Source organism: Lagopus leucura, unplaced genomic scaffold (assembly GCF_019238085.1).
Source record: "Lagopus leucura isolate 7727_CA_CO unplaced genomic scaffold, USGS_WTPT01 Super-Scaffold_100054, whole genome shotgun sequence".
In the NCBI taxonomy this organism is placed as follows: Eukaryota; Metazoa; Chordata; class Aves; order Galliformes; family Phasianidae; genus Lagopus; species Lagopus leucura.
In genome coordinates, this window is record NW_024962300.1 from 1,319,844 (window position 1) to 1,339,860 (window position 20,017).

General features: G+C 49.5%; 2 protein-coding genes and 1 long non-coding RNA gene across 4 annotated transcripts in view; 2 read left to right on the forward strand and 1 right to left on the reverse strand.

The window, feature by feature from the left end:
* CBFB (core-binding factor subunit beta) overlaps positions 1–10,854 on the forward strand; it is a 42,621-nt gene extending 31,767 nt beyond the window's left edge. For both annotated transcript variants that reach the window (XM_042886057.1, XM_042886056.1), the window contains exon 6: positions 8,673–10,854. In XM_042886057.1, coding sequence (XP_042741991.1) covers positions 8,673–8,695 — 23 coding nt within the window. In that variant the 3' untranslated portion in view covers positions 8,696–10,854. The remainder of the gene's footprint in view (positions 1–8,672) is intronic.
* A 5,436-nt stretch (positions 10,855–16,290) lies between these two features.
* The window catches only part of PHAF1 (phagosome assembly factor 1), a 31,107-nt gene continuing 27,380 nt past the window's right edge, over positions 16,291–20,017 (forward strand). Inside the window, exons 1-2 of the mRNA XM_042886110.1 lie at positions 16,291–16,308; positions 16,553–16,660. Coding sequence (XP_042742044.1) covers positions 16,597–16,660 — 64 coding nt within the window. The 5' untranslated portion in view covers positions 16,291–16,308; positions 16,553–16,596. The remainder of the gene's footprint in view (positions 16,309–16,552; positions 16,661–20,017) is intronic.
* Positions 17,459–18,466, reverse strand: LOC122188079. The gene is made up of 2 exons (XR_006181467.1): positions 18,154–18,466; positions 17,459–17,984 (listed from the first exon to the last, which is right to left on the reverse strand). It is a non-coding gene; the product is annotated as an uncharacterized LOC122188079 (long non-coding RNA).

Genomic DNA, 20,017 nt, shown 5'->3' on the forward strand with positions numbered 1-20,017 from the left:
CTTTTGAAGTCAGTGAGTGTTTTTAATTAATGCCTTCAAAATTAATAATGTATTCTAATGGCTTTCACTTTCCACAAAAGCACTGGAATGCTGAGGCAGTAAATATTTAATGATGCACACGAAGAAGGACCTTATCCTCAGGTAAAGCATATTTGCAGTGTGTTATTTACAAATAAATAACTGTATGAAGTTCCATGGAGCTGTGTAGCAAACTTACCCTCTCTAGTGACTTCCTACCAAGTGAAGGCTGACTTTGCTTTCCAAAGCAAAGTACCACATCAGACAGAAACTGAACTGGAAATATCTGTGCTTTGTTTCCCTCAGCCAAACTAATAAGAGAAGGGAGGGAGGAGGAACGGCGGTGAGGCAGGCGCATCTCTGTATCCCTTTTTCTTGGCTGGAAGAGCTGGTGTGAGTGTGTTCTGCTGTCGGTGTGGTTGCAGCATGAATGACCAGAGTAGGGGTCACAATAAGAGGTGTGCTGTGGAAATTACTGTGAGGCTACAGACTGGAAATACCTGAACCTTCTAGTAAGAACTTGGCTTTTTATTCTGCATTCTGACACAAACTTTGCTACGCTGTCCAGAATGACTTAGGGAGGTTTCAGCAGCCCACAGTTGGTGAGGCCAGGAGCAGCAGCAGCTCGGAGCCATGCTCAGCCCAGGAGGGCAGCAAGTGAGGGCTGCACACCAGAGCAGAAAGTAGGAAGCAGTGGACTCTCAGCAAGGTAACAAGAGGAGGATATTTGTTTGCAGATACTTTTTGTGAAGGCTTGTTTTGCATGGGCAAACCATGGCTTTAAAATGGAAGCAAAGTTGCCTGAGCGCAGTTTGCTCTACTCTTACTCTTGTGCCCGGCTGATTGTGCTCTGTGGATTGCTTTATTTGGGGCTGGGTTGGATCCGTTCTCATTTTTCCAACACAATTTGCTCAACAGGCATTTTGGAAATGGGCTGTTTTTCACATTACTGCCATGCTTTTTATTTTAGCGATGCTGCAAGGAGAGAGGCAGAGTGCTCTGCTCTTCTGTGCAGAGCAGCCCAGCACTGTGTCTGTTTGTGGTCTTGTGCTAAATATAAATTACACTAATGGCAAAACAGAACCATTTTAGGAAACTGCACGAATTTCTCATTTTTAAGAACGTCCACGTTTTGCTGAGGAATGAAATGTTTTGAGGCTTTTTGTTGTTTCTTTCAGTGGAAATCCCCCTCGATAGAAATCACCGAAAATTAAAAATAAAAAAAATTGTCACAAACTTTAAATATTCAATCCTGTGATGGATTTCTGCCACGCTGACCGGTGTGTGATGGGAATTAGGAGTTGAAATGAGAGGTATTCACTGAACTGTGCTCAAGTTGTGAGCTCTCTAAATAAAACAAGATTTTATTAAAGAAATGCATACAGTTCACAACTGAAACAGAATGAAGTAGGAGGACCGATTTTCTTCCGAAGTTCTAAGTGATGGAGTTATTTTCCCTTCTTAAAGAAAGGGGAATTTAATATCAAACTATCAGTGCAAGCAAGTGCCTTAGCAGTAGGTCTTTTGGTCAAGTGTAATTTGCTTCAGCAAAAATATAACGTGCTGATCAGTTTCTCTTTCTATTTGTTTCGTGGCAAATTCTGACTTGAGATTTCTTTCCCCTGAAAAAATTAATCTGGAATGAACTTAATTACTGCCTATTGCATGTACTGTCCAAAATGACAGAAAATGAGATGAAAATACTCTAAACATTAATAAAGCTTTTTGGGCACGAAAGAAATACAAACCATTACTTCTCTGAATGCAGTTGGTAGCGCAGTCCTGGGGTGTGTGGATATATAGGATATAATATATGAGATGCATGTATGTTCCATATTGCATACTCCATAACTGAGTGGAAAATATGAAGGCTGGTGTGTGGACGTGGGGTGCCCAGCAGGGCTGTGTGCTGTGAGCCCTGTGCCCGTGGGTTGCAGTGGTGTGGCCGTGCTGTGTCACAACTTCTGACCAGCAGATTGGTTTTTTTTCTGACATAAGCATTCCAAAGCACTTCTTACAAAACTATTTGTGCTGCACAGAATCAATGCTGGATATAGCACAGAGGAGATCGATCTTGCAAATTGGGGAATACTGTAATATAAGCATCTTATTTCAGTCAATGAAGGTTAGAAAGGGGCTGAGCAACAGAGGGATACGGTCTAGAGGTAATCAATATTAATTATAAATTTATAACCTCTCTACCAGCCTTCAAACAATGCTGCCTCAAAGGAAACGTTCCAAGCCTTTCTCAAGTTTTCCTACGAAAGTTAAAATTCAACTGGTCTCTACTTGAAGCTTGTAAGATCTGTTCACCTGCTTTTTGCTTTATCAGCTTGTAATTTTAGTCCAGTTACCATTGTGGACTGAAATCTCCAGCTTCGTGGTGACTTTTAAACAAAGATAAAAACAGTTGCAGTGATCTCAGGCAAGGGGGTGCATTGGGAATTGGTAACCAAAGTGTACACACCCAGTGTGGTTGTGCATGGTACCTAAAGCAGCTGTGTGCACTGTTAGGGAGCAGTGCCTGCTTTTGGAAGCAGCTGTCTGGCATCTTGGAATGGAGTCCTGCCTGATGTGGGTGCTAAATGGTTCTAATCCGTAGGCTTTGTCAAGAAAACTGTGTTCCAACTGAGAGAAAGCAGTGAAAATGGATACATAAATTAAAAAGCAATGAGTGTAGAGTCTGAAAACTGTTCTCTAAGGACTTCAGCCAGATATCCAGATCTCCTACCAAATTTGAAAGTGTTTTCTTTTCTTTGAATAGTACGAGTGGTGCTTGCTGTATTTAAGAAGGGTCTTTCCCATCCCAGGTTGAAGTGAGAAGGAGAGGTGTCAGCACAGTGGGCATTACAGCCCCAAACCAAGCTGTCCTTAGGCTGGCTGGTGGAGGTAGGCCACTGCATCCCACGCAGATACCTACACCTACTGGGAGTGCAGGGGAAGTCATGCTCATTAAGCAGCAGCTCAGAGGAGACCCTTCTGTTTGTTGCTTGGTTGGAAGCAGTCATTTTTCTAAGTATTGCTCTCTTTGCTTCCACTTGTTTGTTTGGGTGTTGTTTTTCTTTCTTTCTTATTTTTTTTTTTTTTTTTTTCCCCTGTGGTTGTATGCTTTTTAGAAAAGTATCTGTGATGTATTCTCAGATTTTTTTTAATGCTTTTCAGAAGGTTGACAGTCCTTCTAAGAGAATCCAAATGTTCACTGTTTAGTTTTTCATAACATAGCTTGATCTTTCACTTATTTAGTAAATTATAGATGATAGATGCCAAGGCACATAATGCATCTGCTCTGTCTGCTTCAGCAGCATGGGTCTGCCAGAAGGCAATTAAGAATTGCAGTGGAGTTGTCTGTGGAAAGAGTTTATTTTGGCTACTTTTTGTGGCAGCCCCTCTTCAAACTATCTTCCTTTTCCTCCCTACCCTCCACCAATGTCCCAAGTCTACATGCCATGCGTTTAGTTCTGCTGCTGATTTCACTGCCTAGCATGCAGAGGTCCTTGATTTTTGATTGCTCATAGAATGTGAGGCCCTTCCTCCTGACAGCTCTGTCCATCCTTTCTAAATTTACCTCCAGCTGTCCCATTTCTGCTTTCTCAGAGCTGTTGTCACATAATGGGACTGCATTATCTTTTCTTGCTGAACTTGTGGTAGAGGTGGGTGGTGGTCTCAAGTATGTCCCAGAGGTATGTCTGAGAAGCTTCAGAGTTGGGATGCCCAATGGAGAGAAGAATCTCAGTGTACAGGTCGCTTTTGAAAGTGACCCCCACCCAACACACACTTTTGACAAGTCGTGTACGAGGAGCTGCACAGTGTTTGCTGTGTGGTTTGAGGCCAGCAGAGTGGTAAAGGGTGTTACATCTGGAAACTAAGGAGAGTTGGTGCAAATAGGAATGGCAGGAGTACTTAGTTGCATTCTTCCATTGTTTTCATGAATAGAGTATGATTACAGACACTCAAAGACAGCTTGAAGAGTTTTACTGACAGTGTTGAAAATGTGACCACCATAGCGTGGGGCAGGGTAGGATGCTTGGAGGGGGATGCTGGTGTCTTAAGTGTGCTGACATCTGGAGGAGCTGCTTGTCTTCCTCCTGAACTGCCACGATGCCTACATCTGTTTTACCCAAGTATCCCAATGAAGCAGTGAAGCACAATTGCTGTCCAAAAGAGTCACCATTCTAAGATGATGACTTCAAGCTGTCTCATTTACTGGGAAGAAAAAATAATACTACCGCATTGCATTCTCAGAATGACTTTCAGCCTGTTCTGATCACCTTATACTTGGGTTTGGGAAGATTTTGGACATGCACAGTTGAAGAGAGCATTGCTGTGGATGCTCCTTGCCATGGATGGCCTTTGTTTATCATCAAATCAAAATGATTGTCAGTAGCGTTTACCTTGTCTGTTATTCCTCTGTTTCATCAGCCCATGAGTTCAGTGTAAATAGATCTAGACTAGAAACGTACAGGAGGTTTTGCAATATTTTTTTTTGTTTGTTTGTTATTTGGTTGGTGTTTTTTGTGAATTCATTCCTGCAATTCTTTTGGTTGGTCATCATGCTGTCTCCTCCATTTGAAATGGCTTGTGGCCAGTTGTAATTCCTTCCGTACTGCAGAAGTGTTACAGAAGATTTGCATGGTTTCATGTGCTGAAAGCTGAATATTTTAGGATATTGAAACTCCCTGTGTGTCCATCACATTAACCATTCAGTTTTGTGATATTTGGAAGGAAGCTGCCATTCTGTCACAGGAGAGTCACAACTGCGATGGGATCCACGTACTATTTACGACTGACTGTTTCACAAAGCAACAGCTGAGTAACATTCAAGGTAGTCTTCCTTCCAACTTCAATCAGCGTTTAACTGAAAAATGAAATACAGTGAGATAAGATGGATCACTGTTGTTTTCTCATGACTCACTGTGCATGACTCATGGCAGGGTACTCTGCTTCCCAATGGCAAAGACAGATGCATCTCTTTTAATTGAAGCAGGTCTCCTTAATCTTCGGGAACCTGAGCTCATTCTTCATAGAGATGCTTCTGCATGGCTTCACGAGGTGTGTGTTTCAGAAGTTACAGCAGAAGCTGCAATTCAGTGGATTGATTAGCTGTGCTGAGAGTTCTGGCAACGCCATTCTCACATCTCTAGAAGGAACCTCCGTCTTCCTGTGACAAACTGAGCAGAACCACCAGATGACTGCCACACTGGTGGTCATGTTCCTGCCACAAACGAGCGTTCAGAACACTTGTGGCATTCTTGTGAAAGCTGTTTTTTTTACTCTTTGTCAGTGGCCAGAAATATCACCCAGTTCCTGATGCTCTGCTGCGTCCTCGCTGTCTGCACGCAGTGCAGGGGGATTTCTCCTGTTCTTCAGCAGTGGTTTTAAATTTCAGCTGCATATGCATGTGGTGCTCTTAGCCCATTGAGTGCTGCTGTGGTGGCTGCAAACCGTGCCTGTGCACCTTGGTGCAGCAGTGAGTGGCGTGTTCCATGTGTGCACTCCTGCACTGTAGTGCCACATGAATAAACAAGGGCTCCTGAGTGAGAGACAGCTGTCATTCCAGCACGGGGCAGTAAACCCCCTTACTGAAATGCAGAGCTGCACCTTTATCCACGCATGCTTCCTATGAAATACTGCAGTGCCTGCTCTCGGTACGTTTGGGGGTGATTTGTCATGCCTCCTGCCCATCACTAAAAGGGCAGATCTGGCAGCCATTCAGTAGTGGCTTCTGCAAACCCTACAAGTAGCAGTGATCTCATGAATCACGTGAATTCTTTCATATGTCCTGAAAGAAAAGGCCGCTTTAGGCAGAGCGTAAATGCAACCATATGCCCTTACCTTGGAGTCTTTGCTGAAATTTGACAATACAATTACTGTGCGTATGGTTTCTTTTCTGAAAAAGCAGCTCTGTTACTTTTAAAGCAGGAGAATAGCAGTAGTGAACTTGGCTTTTTCTCCAGTAAGGGTGAGAAGTGTGTGAGTACAAAACAAAACCAGTGACTAACTAGATGGGTACCACTGGGATTTTGGCAGCTCTTCATCAAGGAGCACGTGCCTTTGTTTCTTCTTAAAGACGTGGGGAGCAGTCAGGAGCAGAAGAAATCTTGGTACAGTCTGGTCGATGGGAGAAGGATATGCGAAGTGGAACTGTTGCTCCTTTGTTAATTTTAGTACAGCTCTCAGTGCAGAAGTGTCTGTTCAGACACACAGAATGGCCGTGCTGTGTTCAGGAGAGTCTTTACATCACAGTTGAGTTTTCTCTTGAAGAAAAAGAAATGAAGTGTGGGGTTCTTCATCATTAACTTCTCTGTGGTTATGCTGAATGCAAAACTGAATGATTCGGGTTTACAAATGTGAAAATCTCAATTAAGTACAGTTTCCCATAGTTCTGCATCTCTACAAAGAAAGCAATTTGCAGATGTCCTTCAGGGGCTGGAAGGAGTATGCCATCAGGATTTAGAATCTCCTGCACTGTATGTGATGACACCCACTTGTTTCAGTGTGATCATTCACATTACTGAGAGGTCTGTGGGTTTGTGCAGTGATGCTGGCTGCTGTTTTTAGGGCTGTTCTGCATGTGTGAGCACCGCACCGCTGGTCATAGTGGCTGAGGGAAGCATCAACAGAACAGAGCGAGAGGATGATCTGACCCCTGAGTAACAAAAATCCTGCATCAGTCCAATTTCTGTACTGGATATGTAAGTGCAATAGGTGCCATCTGTGGTATTCAAAATAGTGTTTCCAAAGCGGTAATGGCAGTGTGACCACCAAGAAGGTCAGAAGGGAATATCTCCTCTGGAAACGTGCTGATGAGTACAGGGTTTATTCAGTGAACTTCGTGTGTGTCAGGATGGGATTATTGCACAGAACAGGAAAACGTAGCTCCAGTACTTCAGTGGGGGAAGGAAGCTGGGCTTCTCCTCCTCCTTACAGCTGAAGCTAGCCAGTCGTGCTGGAAGCACAAAGTCAGCTAGATGAGGGAGGGAGGGAAGGAGGGAGGGAGAAGCGAGCAGGGAAAGAGCCGCCCGCATTAGAGAGCGTGGTGTTGGCAGCGGCTGAAGGGCTTGGGGCTGGCAGCCGAGCATGGGAGGAACAAGCAGCGTGCTGTGAGCTGGGGTAACCGCTGCTGGCGGGAAGGCTTCCTCTGTGTCAGTAAGTGTGACTCAGAAGGGTCGGGAGCACCGCAGAGCAACGTCGTGTCACCGTTAGTCACAGGCTGGCTGAACTGCTCGCATTGTTCTGTGGCACCGTGGGAACGCAGGGATGCTCAGACGGCGAGCGGCCGCGGTGCTGCTGCCCGCGTTTGGGCCGTGCTTGCCTTTCACCAACACACAGAAGGCTTTCTGAAGGAGAGAGGCGTCACTCCTTTGTCATAGTACTATTTGTTTGGGGCTTTGTTTTTTATTGTTTCTCATTGGAGAATGCAGTTCTGAAGGCCTGTGTGTGGCAGCTCGCTGCGGCCGGTGCAGCTCGTGGGGCTCCTTGCAGCAGTGAGCGCCAGCAGCTGAGAGCACAGCCCTGTTGTGGTGATTGCTGCAGGGCAGCGTGCCAGCTGTGCACCCCGTGAGCACAACACCCAGGTGTTGGTACTAAAGCACTGTAAAGTATGGCTAGGATTGAGAGAGTGATAGAACACTTCTCCTAGACCAAAAGCACCGCCTGAAAATTGAACTATATGAATGGCTTTGTAAGCATTTACTTGCATTTCTGTTTGCTGCTTGAAGGCGGCCTGCTTGTGCACAGAGGAGAAAACTCAAAATCCTGGGGTTATGCCTCTGAAAGAGGAGGGGCATAGTGTTCAGTTGCAAGGAGAAGTGATGCACAGCTGCCCGCAGAAAGCTCTCGCCCACAGAAAGCTCTCACCCACAGTAGGGCAGCTGGGGCTCCTTGTCTGCTGTGCCCTGCCACAAACCTTCCTGGTGGATGGAGGTGAGGTCCTCCTTGCCTTAGAGGAAACACAGCACACTTGTGATCCGCAGCACATGTCTGTGGGATTGCTGTGCTGGGAGAAGTGGGGAAGCTAGCTGTGTGAATATTTGATTGCCAGGTGCAGAAAGCAGTTAAGTGTTTTGTACAAGCACTGATCAATACTGACCCATTCAAATTGTGTCAAAAGCTCTCCTTGTTTAAAGGAGAGTTGATGTTACTTTTTTTTAATACAGGGACTCAACCATCAGAACCAAAGTTTTCTTAAGTTTTGTATTATTGCTAACTTTACTGGTGCACTGAATAGTATTACTCCAGTGAGTGTGTTCTGACAAAAATATGAGCGTGTTTGTCAGTCTGCAGGTTCAGCTGTGCTGTTTTGTTGGTGTATGTCTCTCTGTTCCATAACAAGCTAAACAAGATGTTTGCCACACGCACACGCTTGGGGGGAGATCTCTATGGGAATGCCGTGAAGCATCTGCCGTACTCTGCCATGTTGGTATTGTAATCTTGACCCTGAGACCGTGTGCAGGAGAGGTTAACAGAGGAAGGGAACCTCATAGTGAAGGAACTCGCTCTGGATGGAGGGGTGGAAGCCCTGCCTTGCTGCTCTGAAATTACTGTGTTTCTGGCTTCAAACTGTTTGTTTTTTTGACGTGTGCTTAATGTGCTTATGAAACGAACTGATGATTTGAGTCATTTTGTTAATCCTAAACATGTGTTTATTAATGCAGGCAAGAAGACAACAAGACCCTAGTCCTGGATCCAACCTAGGAAGTGGCGATGATCTCAAACTACGTTAATCAGCATCAGCAGTGCCATGGGTCTGCAACATACATTGCTTCTACTTGGCAAAGGATTGAATAAAGACCAGAAACTGTGATAACTGGGTATATTATGGTCTGTTTCCTGACCTGCGGCAGTCAGAACCACCGTGAACTGCCATGGTTTGCACTATGTTTATGTTATGATACCTGCGTTTCCCATGTTAAGCATGTAGCCAGTGGCAATTTGAAATTTTGTTTTTCTATGCAAACTTATTTTTGTTGGCACTATTTTAGTGAAATGGAAACTTATGCAGCTATAAAAACTTGTTTTTTCTCAACTGTAATAAAAATTGTCACTTAAAAATAGGTCAAGATATTACAGATTAAAAACTTTTTTTTTTGTTTCTGTTTTTTTTTTGTTGTTGTTGTTGTTTTTTTTTGTTTTTTTTTTTTTTTTTTGTAAACTGCTGGAAGCCAATGCATTCCAAGCTTAATTTTTTAATATGGGCTTTTGGAGTTTTGATTGTCTTTCTCGTGCTCCTGCTTTATTTTAGATATGCGTTCTTATCTTTCTTTCCGATTTCTTTTTTTCTACATTTGCAAGACCTGAAAACTGCTGACATTATTTGGCGTTACTTCCAAGCTGAACCCAGTGAATCAGTGCTGTTGGGATCGGGTTTCAGACTGCTGGCTCGTCAGCCTTACAGTTGCAGTATTCTTCTAGCCGCTGAACGTTCATCAGTTCCACTTTTTAAACGATCAGATCTTTAATCTGTGTTGTCATGCACGAGTGCATTCTGCCCCAAAATCTGTCTTGCGTTTTATTCAGCGTTCAGTGAGTTTGGGTGGTTCTGGTACCGCTGTATGTAAGTACCTTACTGAAACTCGTGGGAAGTCGCAGGCTGGCTTCTAGTTTATTCAGGGATTTTTTTAAAGAGCGCTTACGAAGGGATACTGCAACTCTACGGCTTGACCCAGCAGCACACAGACTGGGAATGGAGGCGGTGGGTGATGTGTATGGAACGGTGTTAAGATGGCTGCTTTGAGTATATTTTGTATCTTATGCTTTTTGTAAAGTTGTGCTGGATGGTGAGGAGCTGAGATGAAACCTCAGACCGTGCATGGGACGCTGCCATTGAGTTGTACGCAAACAGGGGCCACACCGCAGTGAGTGCTGTGTTTGCTGGCTGGGTACGGCTGGGGGAGAGTTAATCTGCGTGGATTTCCTTCCTTTCTTCGGGTGGTGGCGGTGGGGAAGGGTTCTGTGCCACGTTTTTCTTTGTATCCATCTGATATCTGAAGAAAATCAATTGGAAATGTGGTGTCGTTTGGCAGCGTTAAGGTACGTGATCTGATCTCACTGTGTTGTTAATGATTTTGAGGGCAGAAGCGCTGTGCAATAAGAGCAGTGAAATCTTCATTAAATTCTATAACTAAGGCAATTACGTTCCTCATTGGCAGTGATGCAGTGGGTGCAAAAGGGGTCTCGCAGAAATGTTCAACATGGAGGAGAGCCTTTGTGTGTTAACCAGGCGATTATTTAACATCCCCTTCATGTCAATAACTGTACGCTGAGAATGCCATCCAATAGAAATGTTCTGATATCTCACCCGCAGTGGGACGTGCCCCGGAGATGCGCTGTGCCCTCCTGTCCCTTTTGCTCTTCCTCCCCCAGAGAAACGTTTCCGAGGTGTTTCTGCACTGCGTGCCCCAGCCCTGGGCCTCCTCTGCCATCTGTGTGTTTTTGATGGAATAGCCTGCAGGTCTATTTTAAAAGGGTTTCCTAACGTTTCGGATGGTGGTTTTAAGCCACAAGTACACAGGAAATGATGCTATCAGCTATTAACGTTGCCATCTCGGTGTAAATACCCAACCTTCCCTGTCGTCATTTAGCATTCTGCTGCTTCCGATATCTTAATGCTGGCATTAAGATCACAGCCCTTCCCTCTGCTGGCTAGCGAAGACTTTTTAAAGTGCATTTTAAGTTATTGATGCAATTTGATATTTTTTCATGATTTCTATTTAAACTGAAGTTGCATCATCTTTGTCGGATTCATCTCCTGCAAGAGTTGCCTTAAGCTACAGGATCGCTTTTGCTACCTTTTGTGTTGTACGTTTAACTTTCATAATAAACTTCTGTGTAGTGAAACAAGTTGTTGTGAGGTCCTTTCTGACAGTGGGAGGCTCCAGTGGGGGCACACCGCGATGGGGGCAGTGGGCTCTTCAATGGGGTCTGCTGGGACAGGGTGGGGGAAGTGGGCTCCCACTGAAGAGGGGAGCTAAGGAAGAAGTTAGCGCTCAGGGCGGTGAGGCACAAGCTGCACACAGAGCTGGTGCTGCCCCATCCCTGCACACAGAGCTGGTGCTGCCCCATCCCTGCACACAGCCAAGGTCAGGGAATGGGGCTGTGAGCGCTGATGGAGCTGTGGGTGTCCCTGCTCAGTGCAGGGCTGGGAACAGACGGCCTTTAGGGTCCCTTCCTACTCAAACTGCTTTGTGATTAAAGGTCACACTGCTGTGGACGAGGAGACCAAAATAAAGGTGGTTTACATGTTGGAGGTGAGGAACCACAGTTACAGCACAGCAGGGCAGGTATGAGTGATAGCTGCCACATCTGAAACCCTCCTACACAGCTGCAGGATTTTAGGAGGTAAACCTTAAAGCAGCCAACGGGATGGTGCTGATCACGTCCCAGAATCGTGCAGGTTGTTTTAGTAACTTCAGACTCTGAAAGTGTTTCCGTGCAAAAGAACGAGGTGTAACCTTGTTTCATGCTTTTTAAAACCTGCCTGCAAATGGAGCGGGCATTGCCCGATGCAGCGCCTGCTGTCTGTGAGCCCTCCGGAACGCTTCTGCAGCTGGGAAGGAGTGAGCCCTGAAAACAAAACCAGACACCAAGCAATGCCACTCCGTGTTCCTGAAGCTCCCAAATTGCTCCTGCCTGTCATGTGGTCTCTCCTGGCTTTCTTTCCAACCTCTTGCAGTTATGCAGCCCCTTACCCTGAGAGAAGCTGCGATGTGGTCCGTTCTCCCACATTAGTTAGGTTTTCAAAGCCTGCGTGTGTTTCCCAGGCTCCCTTTGGTGGCAGCTGTCCTGATCTGCGCTCTCGGTCCCACTTCTGTAGCAGGCAGTGATGGAAATGGAAATGCTTTTTTGTTCCACTGTACTCTGGTGTCTCACAAGAGCCATATCCACACAGTGGGGAGGAGGTTACAAGAAGGAAGGTTGGTTTTGGAGAGGCCTAAAATGCCATGGCCTGCTGGGATCTTGACAGGACTGCCATGTTCAGGCTGCCTTTAATTCAGGACACTGCTTTTTTGCAGGGGTATTGCAGGAATCTATCTGTCTGCACTGAAGCAGGGCTGATTTATTTAAAGTACGCTATTTTGTAAGGACATTTCCAATGCAAATAAGTGAGTTATGAAAGTGGCTTCGAGGATGAGAATTACAGTGAGAAGTTACAGCAGAGAGGTGCATTTGCATGGGTGATGCTTTTTGTAACTCATTTGCCTCCTGTGCTGTCCACGCTGCAACAAAATGCAAATCCCAGAGCATGCATATTCATTGGCTGCTGTACAGCTCGCAGCTGCTCAGGCTCAAGGCTCAGGAACTTTATTAAACATCGTTCTTGATTGCAGATTGAGATAAACGAAATGTCAAAATTGCCTCGGGCTCATTTCTTCAAGCTGAGGAGTGGGGGAAAAAACACAGGACAGCCGAGCACAAACCCAGCCATTGCTGTGACGCACAGCGGGCAGCTGTGCAAAACCCAAACGTCTGCAGGGGTGCTGAGAACTGGGATGGCTGTGCTTCCGTTGGCCAAAGCTGGTCGGATTCTGCTGGCTCCTCAGTGGTGCCCACAGGGCTCCTGATGGTGACCTTGTGTGTCCCAGACTGCTTTTCTGTAAAGGAAGGAAGTTTGCCGTAAGTTTGCAGGCACCAATCTGCTTTTCACCAAAAACGCACCTACATTGAGGTCTTGCTTGTAGCTGTGGATAAATGCTTGCCGGATCTTTCCACACAAACATCTCCTCCTCGTGGAGGTGTGCGGAGTTGACAGCGAGGATTGACAGTGGAGAATTCAGTGTTTGGTGGAGGGAGAGAGGCTGGGCAGTGGGCAGCAAAGCCTCCCCAGTCCTTGCGGTGAATCTTTGCTTACAGTCACGGTTCTGGGCTGTGTCCTCCTATGGAGAGCTATCTCCTGCTGTCAGCCTATGCCTGGGAGCTCAGTCTGCATCCCACAGCTCTGCCATTGAGCTCCTCCTGCTTGCTGCACAATGTGCTCAAAGTTTGCCTAGTTCAGCCTTGCTCATTGCCAAGACTTCTTGCTGGGTTTCCTCACTGGATATCTTTCTCGCTCGGATGTACAAAACCTGGCTGATGTTTGGCCCAGTTTTAGCACTGCGGGCTGCTGTTTCATGGCAGTTGGGCAGGAGTGGTCATCCTTGGTGGATTACAGAATTACAGAATCACAGAATTACAGAATCGTAGGGGTTGGAAGGGACCCTCAGAGATCATCGAGTCCAACCCCCTGCCAAAGCAGTTCCCTACACCAGGTCGCACAAGTCGGTGCCCAAGCGGATCTGGAACATCTCCAGAGAAGGAGACTCCACCACCTCCCTGGGCAGCCTGTTTCAGTGCTCCTTCACCTCACTAAAGAAGTTCTTGCACAGATTTGTGTGGAACTTCCTATGCTGCAGAATGGATGTCTGCAGGTTTCTTTCCTGAGGATTTGCACTTGGACCTCTGACTTGGGGACATTTGTAGGTCCCTTCCATCTCAACCCTTCTATTTATTCATTGTGCTTTCTTCCACAGTGTTTGCAGTGCCTCTCCTGGCCCTTGCCTATGCTGATACAGAAGCTGTTCCCTCAAACAGCGGTCTTGGTCTGTCTCAGCTGGGGGGTTGATGGATTCAGAAGGATGCACCACGGTGGCTGGGAGGTGCTGCTGCTCCTCCTGCTCTGGCTTGGGCAGGTTTGTGGTTTTAGGGTTAGAGCATGCCTACATGAGACAGGACTGACTGGGAGAAGGTCTGGTGGCTGCAAGCTTGGAAAGAGCTCAGTCTTATATGGGACCAGCTGGGAGCTGCAGTTCTGGGCCACTTGCTCCTCATCAGGTCACTGAGCAGCCCCTGCTCCCCACCTGGTGCTGCTGAGGAGCCCCCTTGTTCCCTCCTTGCTGGGGTAGGTGCTCCCACACCAAGGACGGATCCTCTTTTTGGTTCTGCTTTCAGTTCTGCTCTGCAGAACAAGGGGCTGTCAGGATGTGGTCTCAGTGGGCTCATGGAATGCGTGCATCCTTTCACTACCCTGCAGCAGCGCATCTTTCACTGCTGCTTTGAACCCCGCAGCATTCTGCCACCTGAGTCCATCCACCTGCCCACACTGCACACTGCTGCTGCCTCCTGCTGCCCAAGGTTTGGCCTCCAGTGCTGAAGATAACCCCGTTTCAGGAAGAGCTTGGCAAAGCTATCAGCCTGGCAGTTGGTCTGTGGTTCTGCAGGGCCTTGCTCCACCCTGCGCTGGAAGGAGCACCTTGCTCCTCTGAGGTGGGCATGGACCCCCGTTTAAAGCTATTGATAAAAGGAAGAACTGAGCATCATTTTGCTTGCACTGTCCTACTTGAGTGTGGCATTGCGCTGAGTAACTTGGGAAGAACAAAACCATCACCCCAAAATGTGGGAGCCCAGGGCAGCATCATGCTGCATCACAGCGTGCGCTGCTCCCAGGCTGAGCAGCCTCTGGAACAAAAGAGCAATGGGTGAATCTGTTCCCAATGAAGCCCATTTAGATTTTGCCCTGCATGCATCATGGCTTTAAGTGCAATCAGATGGGCTGAGGTCTGTGAATGGCACACATGGGTAAGGAGGGAAAAGCCCAACTCTCAGGGTTGGGAAGTGATGCTGGTACCACTGAGATCCTGTGCACTTGGGTGAGGGAAGACCTCCCCACCCACTTCCCAGCACAGGGAAGCCAGGCACGCAGGCAGGGTTAGCTTTGAAATGTTTCTAGCTGTGAAAGCAATGTGCATTGTTAAATCTCATCGGGAGAGGGCAGCCCGCATTCACCATCAGCGCTGCTCATCCTGCTGTGCTTCTGGTCGCTCCTGGTGGCTTTTGCATTATTTTTTTCCCCTTCCCTGTGGTTGGGCTGTGACTTCGGTCCAGCAGCAAGGAAGCCAGGGACTGGGAATGGCAGCAACGAGGGCACAGCCTGTGCCAGGTTCTGGAACCCCAGGGTTCCTGCTCTGGCTGTGGGTTCCTGTCACTGCTGCCAGGTTTTTTTAATGCTCCCTTCCTTTATCCCAGGATCAGAGGTGATGGCAAGGTGACGATGATCACCTTGCACCAAGGGAGGTTCAGGTGGGATATTAAGAACAATTTGTTCTCCCCAAGAGCAGTGATGCAGCAGCACAGCTGCCCAGGGATGGGGGGAATCACCGCCCCTGGGGTTGTCCCAGAGCCGTGGGGATGTGGCACTGAGGGATGTGGGCAGTGGGCACGGTGGGGGTGGGCTGGGTTGGACCTGGGGATGTGAGCAGTCTTTCCCAAACATAATGATTCTGTGGTTCTATGATACGGACACGGTGAGGAGATTAAATCATGACGGTTTCTCGAGGAATGCCCCGATGTGTGCCTGTGGCGGGGCCTGGGGGCATCGCAGCCCCTGGGAGAGCCCCGTTATTGCCACACGTGGTGACGCCAGCCACGTGCGCCCCTAGGGCTGAGCACAGCGGGGTTAGGAAGTGCTGAGTAGGGACGTGGATCCCTCCCTGCTGCCTGCAGCCTCCAGAGCATCACCTCTCTCCTGAACGCCCTCGCTCGGCACGGCGGGCAGCTCTGTGGGCACGGACCGCGGAGAACAAAGCCCTGGGCGCTCGGATCTGATGCGCGGCAGCCCGGCCCGCAGCGGGGCGTTGGAACTGAATGACCTTCGAGGTCCCCTCCGACGCAGCGATCCCGCGGCGCCGTGCCCGGGGGCTGCGGGACCCCGCAGCGTCTGCTCGCTCCGCAGCGCTGACCTCGTTTGCTGCTCTCTTCCTGGATGACTCACCCAGCTCGCCCGGCTCAGCTGCCTGGTGCCACTTACTAATTTCCACCCGAGCCTTTGTTCCACACCCCTGTGCTTCAACCAGAAAAACGAGATCGGGGTTCAGTGGTTTTTCCTCGTTGTTGGCTGGCTTTCCCAGCGCGGCTCCCGCACGGCCCGAGGCAACGGCGCGGAGCGGCGTCAGGGGAGGGTCGGGGATGCGAGGGGACGGCTCCGCCCCGGGGGGCGGCGGGCACGGCATCGGGACACGGCTCTCAGACGTAGGGTCCGAGTTGCGTTGTGAGGAGACGGGGGCTGAACTCGGCGATCCGTGCGGGCCGCCTCCAACTCGAGATGCTCAGCGATCCCACGCCTCCCATTCACCGCAACCCCGTCCCTTTCAGCGGCGGGTCTCGAACCCGCGGCCTCCAGCACCGCGGCCGCTCCCCGCCCCGGCCCGAGAGGCGGAGGGGCGCGGCCACGCTCTGACCCCGCCCCCTCTCCCGCCCCGCCCCCGGCGCGGCCTCGCCTGACGACGGCCGCAAAGCGCTTTTTCAGCAGCCGCAAGTGAGGTGAGTGGCGGCCCCGCGGCGCGGGGGGGGAGGGGGCCGCGTCCCCCCCTCGCGCCCGGGGTTCTGCCGGTGCGGCGGGCCTGCGGCGGCTCCCGCCCGCGCGGAGGGGGGCGGCGAGGGAGGGGGCGGGGGGCCGGTCGGCCGGTCGGCCGGTCGCTATGGCGACGGCGCGGGGCGCGCGGGGCGGGGGACGCGGGCCCTCGGCCCTCGGCCGGCCCCCCTGCTCCTCATCGCTTCCCCGCAGGGGTCCGGCGCCGCCGCTGCCCGTCCGCCGGGGCCTCCGCGCCAATGCTGGACCTGGAGGTGGTTCCCGAGCGCTCCCTGGGGAACGAGCAATGGGAGTTCACCTTGGGTAAGTCCGCGCCCGCGGGGCCCCGCGCGGCTCTCCTTCCCCCTCCCACCGCGTTGCGCGGCCCCGCATCGCCGTCCCGGCCCCGCATCGCTTTGTTTGTTTCCCTGCTCCCTGCCCCCCCTGGCCCGCTGCCTCCCTTTGTCTCGGGCCCCGGCACTTTCTGGCCCCCCCCCCATCTCTTGCCTCCTCCCCCCCCCATGCGCCGTGCCGTGCCCCGCCGTGCCCCCCGCCCGCTGGGCCGCCTCCTCGTCCCGTTTTCCAGCTTGACACCCCCCTACTCCCCCCACCCTCCCTGCGCGTTGTGTGTGTGTGCCCTGTGCTCCTGGCCGGAGCTGGGGCTGCTCGTGGGAGGCAGCGGGCGCCGAGGCTGCGGCGAGGTCGGGGTTGGGTGCAGCCTGGTGGCTCGAGAGAGCCTTAGAGGGCTTTGGGGGCCAGTGTCCCGCTCGGAAATCCCGGCGGTCTCCTTGCCGCCCCCGTGCCCTCGCACTGTGCCTGGAGGTCTGTAATCCCTTGGGGGTGTGGATTCGTGGGACCGCAGCGTGGTTGGGTTGGAGAGGACCTCAAAGCCCACCCGGTTCCAACCCTCTGCCCTGGGCAGCGCTGCCCTCTGGGTCAGGCGTTGCCTGAAAACAGGTGCGATCTGAAATGGTGTTAATGAGCACTGCTGGGGTGTGAGCTGCACTGACTACCCCCCGATCTCCTTACTTAAAGAAAAGTGAAAAAAGAGAGAGGGGAGGATGGAGATGGGACTCTTGTTTTCCCAAGAGCCCCCCAGAGAAGCCCGTTAACACAGTCTCATAGCTAAAACTACATACTGTGTTTATGTCTGTGTGTACACACGCATAGATGTGAGAGGGAGGAAACTCAGCTGTAATTCTTGGAGTAAATATAGCCACCACGTGATGAGTCTAATGTATAATTAGCATGACCTGGTGGTATGGAGCAGGAGGCTGACTCGGCACCCAGACGTTTTGCCCTGTGCTCACGGTGCTGTGTGCTGCGTCCCTGCTGGTGGAGACTGGCCATGCAAGTGGAAGTGCTGCTGGAAGTGGGATCCGTGCTGCCCTGCCGTTCCATTCAGCACCCATGTAAATCTGCTCTCAGCCACGCTTGTGGCAGTGCTCCTGACCTGCTGCCTGGCTCCTAGCGTTGTGCCTGCACTGGAGATGGCTGGGGGGAAATGCCGGGAGCACTTCTCACATGAGTTCTTGGATTTTGTTTCTGGCTTCACTGTTGACTCACTGCATGACCAGAGCTTGAAAAACTTCACCAAGGCTGAGTCTGGTGGTGCCTGGGTCACCGCACATCTCAGGCTACATTCCTGCTGTTTGAAAGAGAACAATTAAATCTTTATTTTGCAGCGCCTATAGCTGTGTTATTAGTGTTAGATGTGTAATTTCTAAGGTACACTTATGTTTCTGCTGCCTTTTATACTTTCTTTTTTGGTGATGTTTCATTTCCCTTTGGCGCATTGCGATTTGTCTTCTCCTTACCTCTTCAGAAAGACACAGGGCTGGAGCTCCCATCAGTGCCTCCACTGAGGATCAGGGTGTCAGTGCCACAAGAGTGAAGAGAGCTACTCTAGTAGTTCTCTTCCCTTGGCTCTGTTAGTGGAGGAGAAGGAGGATGCAGTCCTTTCTATGTTTGGGTTCTGAGTGCTGCTCCTGGAGAATTTAGCTTCCTGTTCGTAGCTTTAATGCACAGTTGCATGGCAAAGTCTGCTTGATTCTCAGCAAAACAGAATGCAGTCAGCCCACGTCTGTTTGCTTGCAGTGTGAGAGAGCTCTGAGTAATGCTGTCATGTGAGCTGTTTGCATGACCCATGGTTGCAGCAGTTATGTTGGGCTACAAACCCAACTTGGGTTTGTGTTCCACCACGTGATTTCTGAGGGAGCCCTGCTGGCACTTGCTGTGAGCGTGTGCTTTGCAAGTACCTGGGAAGCACCGACTTTGGAAATAAGTTTCATGCTTTGAAATCACCTTTGCTGAATTGGAAGCGCAGCTTCTGCTGGATTAAGGGATGCATAGCTTTCACAGCAGCATCTTTGGTCTTAGATTCATTAACAACAGCAGGAGGCTGTTCCATTTTGGTAACACTATTTACCACTTAACTGTCTTTTCCAAGCAGGCTGCAGAGTTCAGCTGCTCAGGCTGCACCGTGGCTGTTGTTTCCTGGCGATAGGAAGCAGTTCTGCTTAACTGCCTTCCTCTGCTGGTGTTGTTTTGTTACTGTTGCTGATAGATACTCAAAAAGAGTACTATCTCTTGGAATTTGTAGTGTTTTCTGGTGTAGGACTTCTAGGCACAACCACCTGCTTTGTTTTTCTTATTAGCTCACGCTTTTGGAAACAGTTTTGCCAGAAACATTTGTATACAGTATTTACAGGTGGAATCACTGTAGGTCTAATGTATCAAACTTTGCCACAGCTCCGTGGAGGGCTGCGCTGCACAGCAGTGGCAGGCACATAGATTAGCACTGTGTTGCTAAGATTCCTGCAGTGTTAGGAGATCTAAAGCAGAACGGGTGCTGATGGAGGGAGCAGTGTGTGGTTTATAGTTGAGTGTTTCCTTTTTTCCATAGATAATGTCTGGAAGGTGCTCTGGAGCTCTGTGTGCACACTATGAAGGGCATAGCTGCTGTCTGAGAGCTCCAGTGCCCAAGCTGTTAGCTGAAGGGAGCTGTAGATCCTCTGCTGAAGTTTTCTAATGGAGGCAATTTGCTTAAAGCTTAAGAACAAGAAGTAGAGGAGGAAAGAGTGAGGAATGTAAACAGAATGTCAGATAACTAAACCATAATTGACTTGCACCAATTACTGAGGAATAAAACCTTGAAATTATGAGCTTGTGCTCTATCTTATAAATGCCAAACCCAGGAGCATGATCGCACGCCACTTGGAAAGGCCCCGGAGCCGCAGCTGGAGTATCTTTATCTTCACTTGCTTTCCCTCATCAAATCTGCCATCCCTTGCTGTTGGAAGCTGCTGTGTGCTGAAGAAACTGTAAGCTGAGAAGATAAAGTGCCTTCCAACAGCTGTAGTGGCAGAGCTGCTGCGAATATGTTGTATTTTTATCTGTCTTGTACAACTGCTTGGTCGCTTATCGGGCCTGACTGAAAGGTACACCATAAAATGCACCCAGGAACTTGTGGAGTGCGTATGAGAATGCTGACTGACACTGGCGGGTATTTGCTCCGGGCTGTCGTATCGCTGACTGGTGGCCAGCCCAACTTGTCTTATATGCTGCAAGCTGGTGGGTAAACAATGGCCGTTCTGTTCTAGAGCATGGGTTTGTGCTGATAGCGTGAGTCAGGTAGGGGCTCCTCGGTCCATTGCGTGCCTGTGTGTCGTAATGCACTGT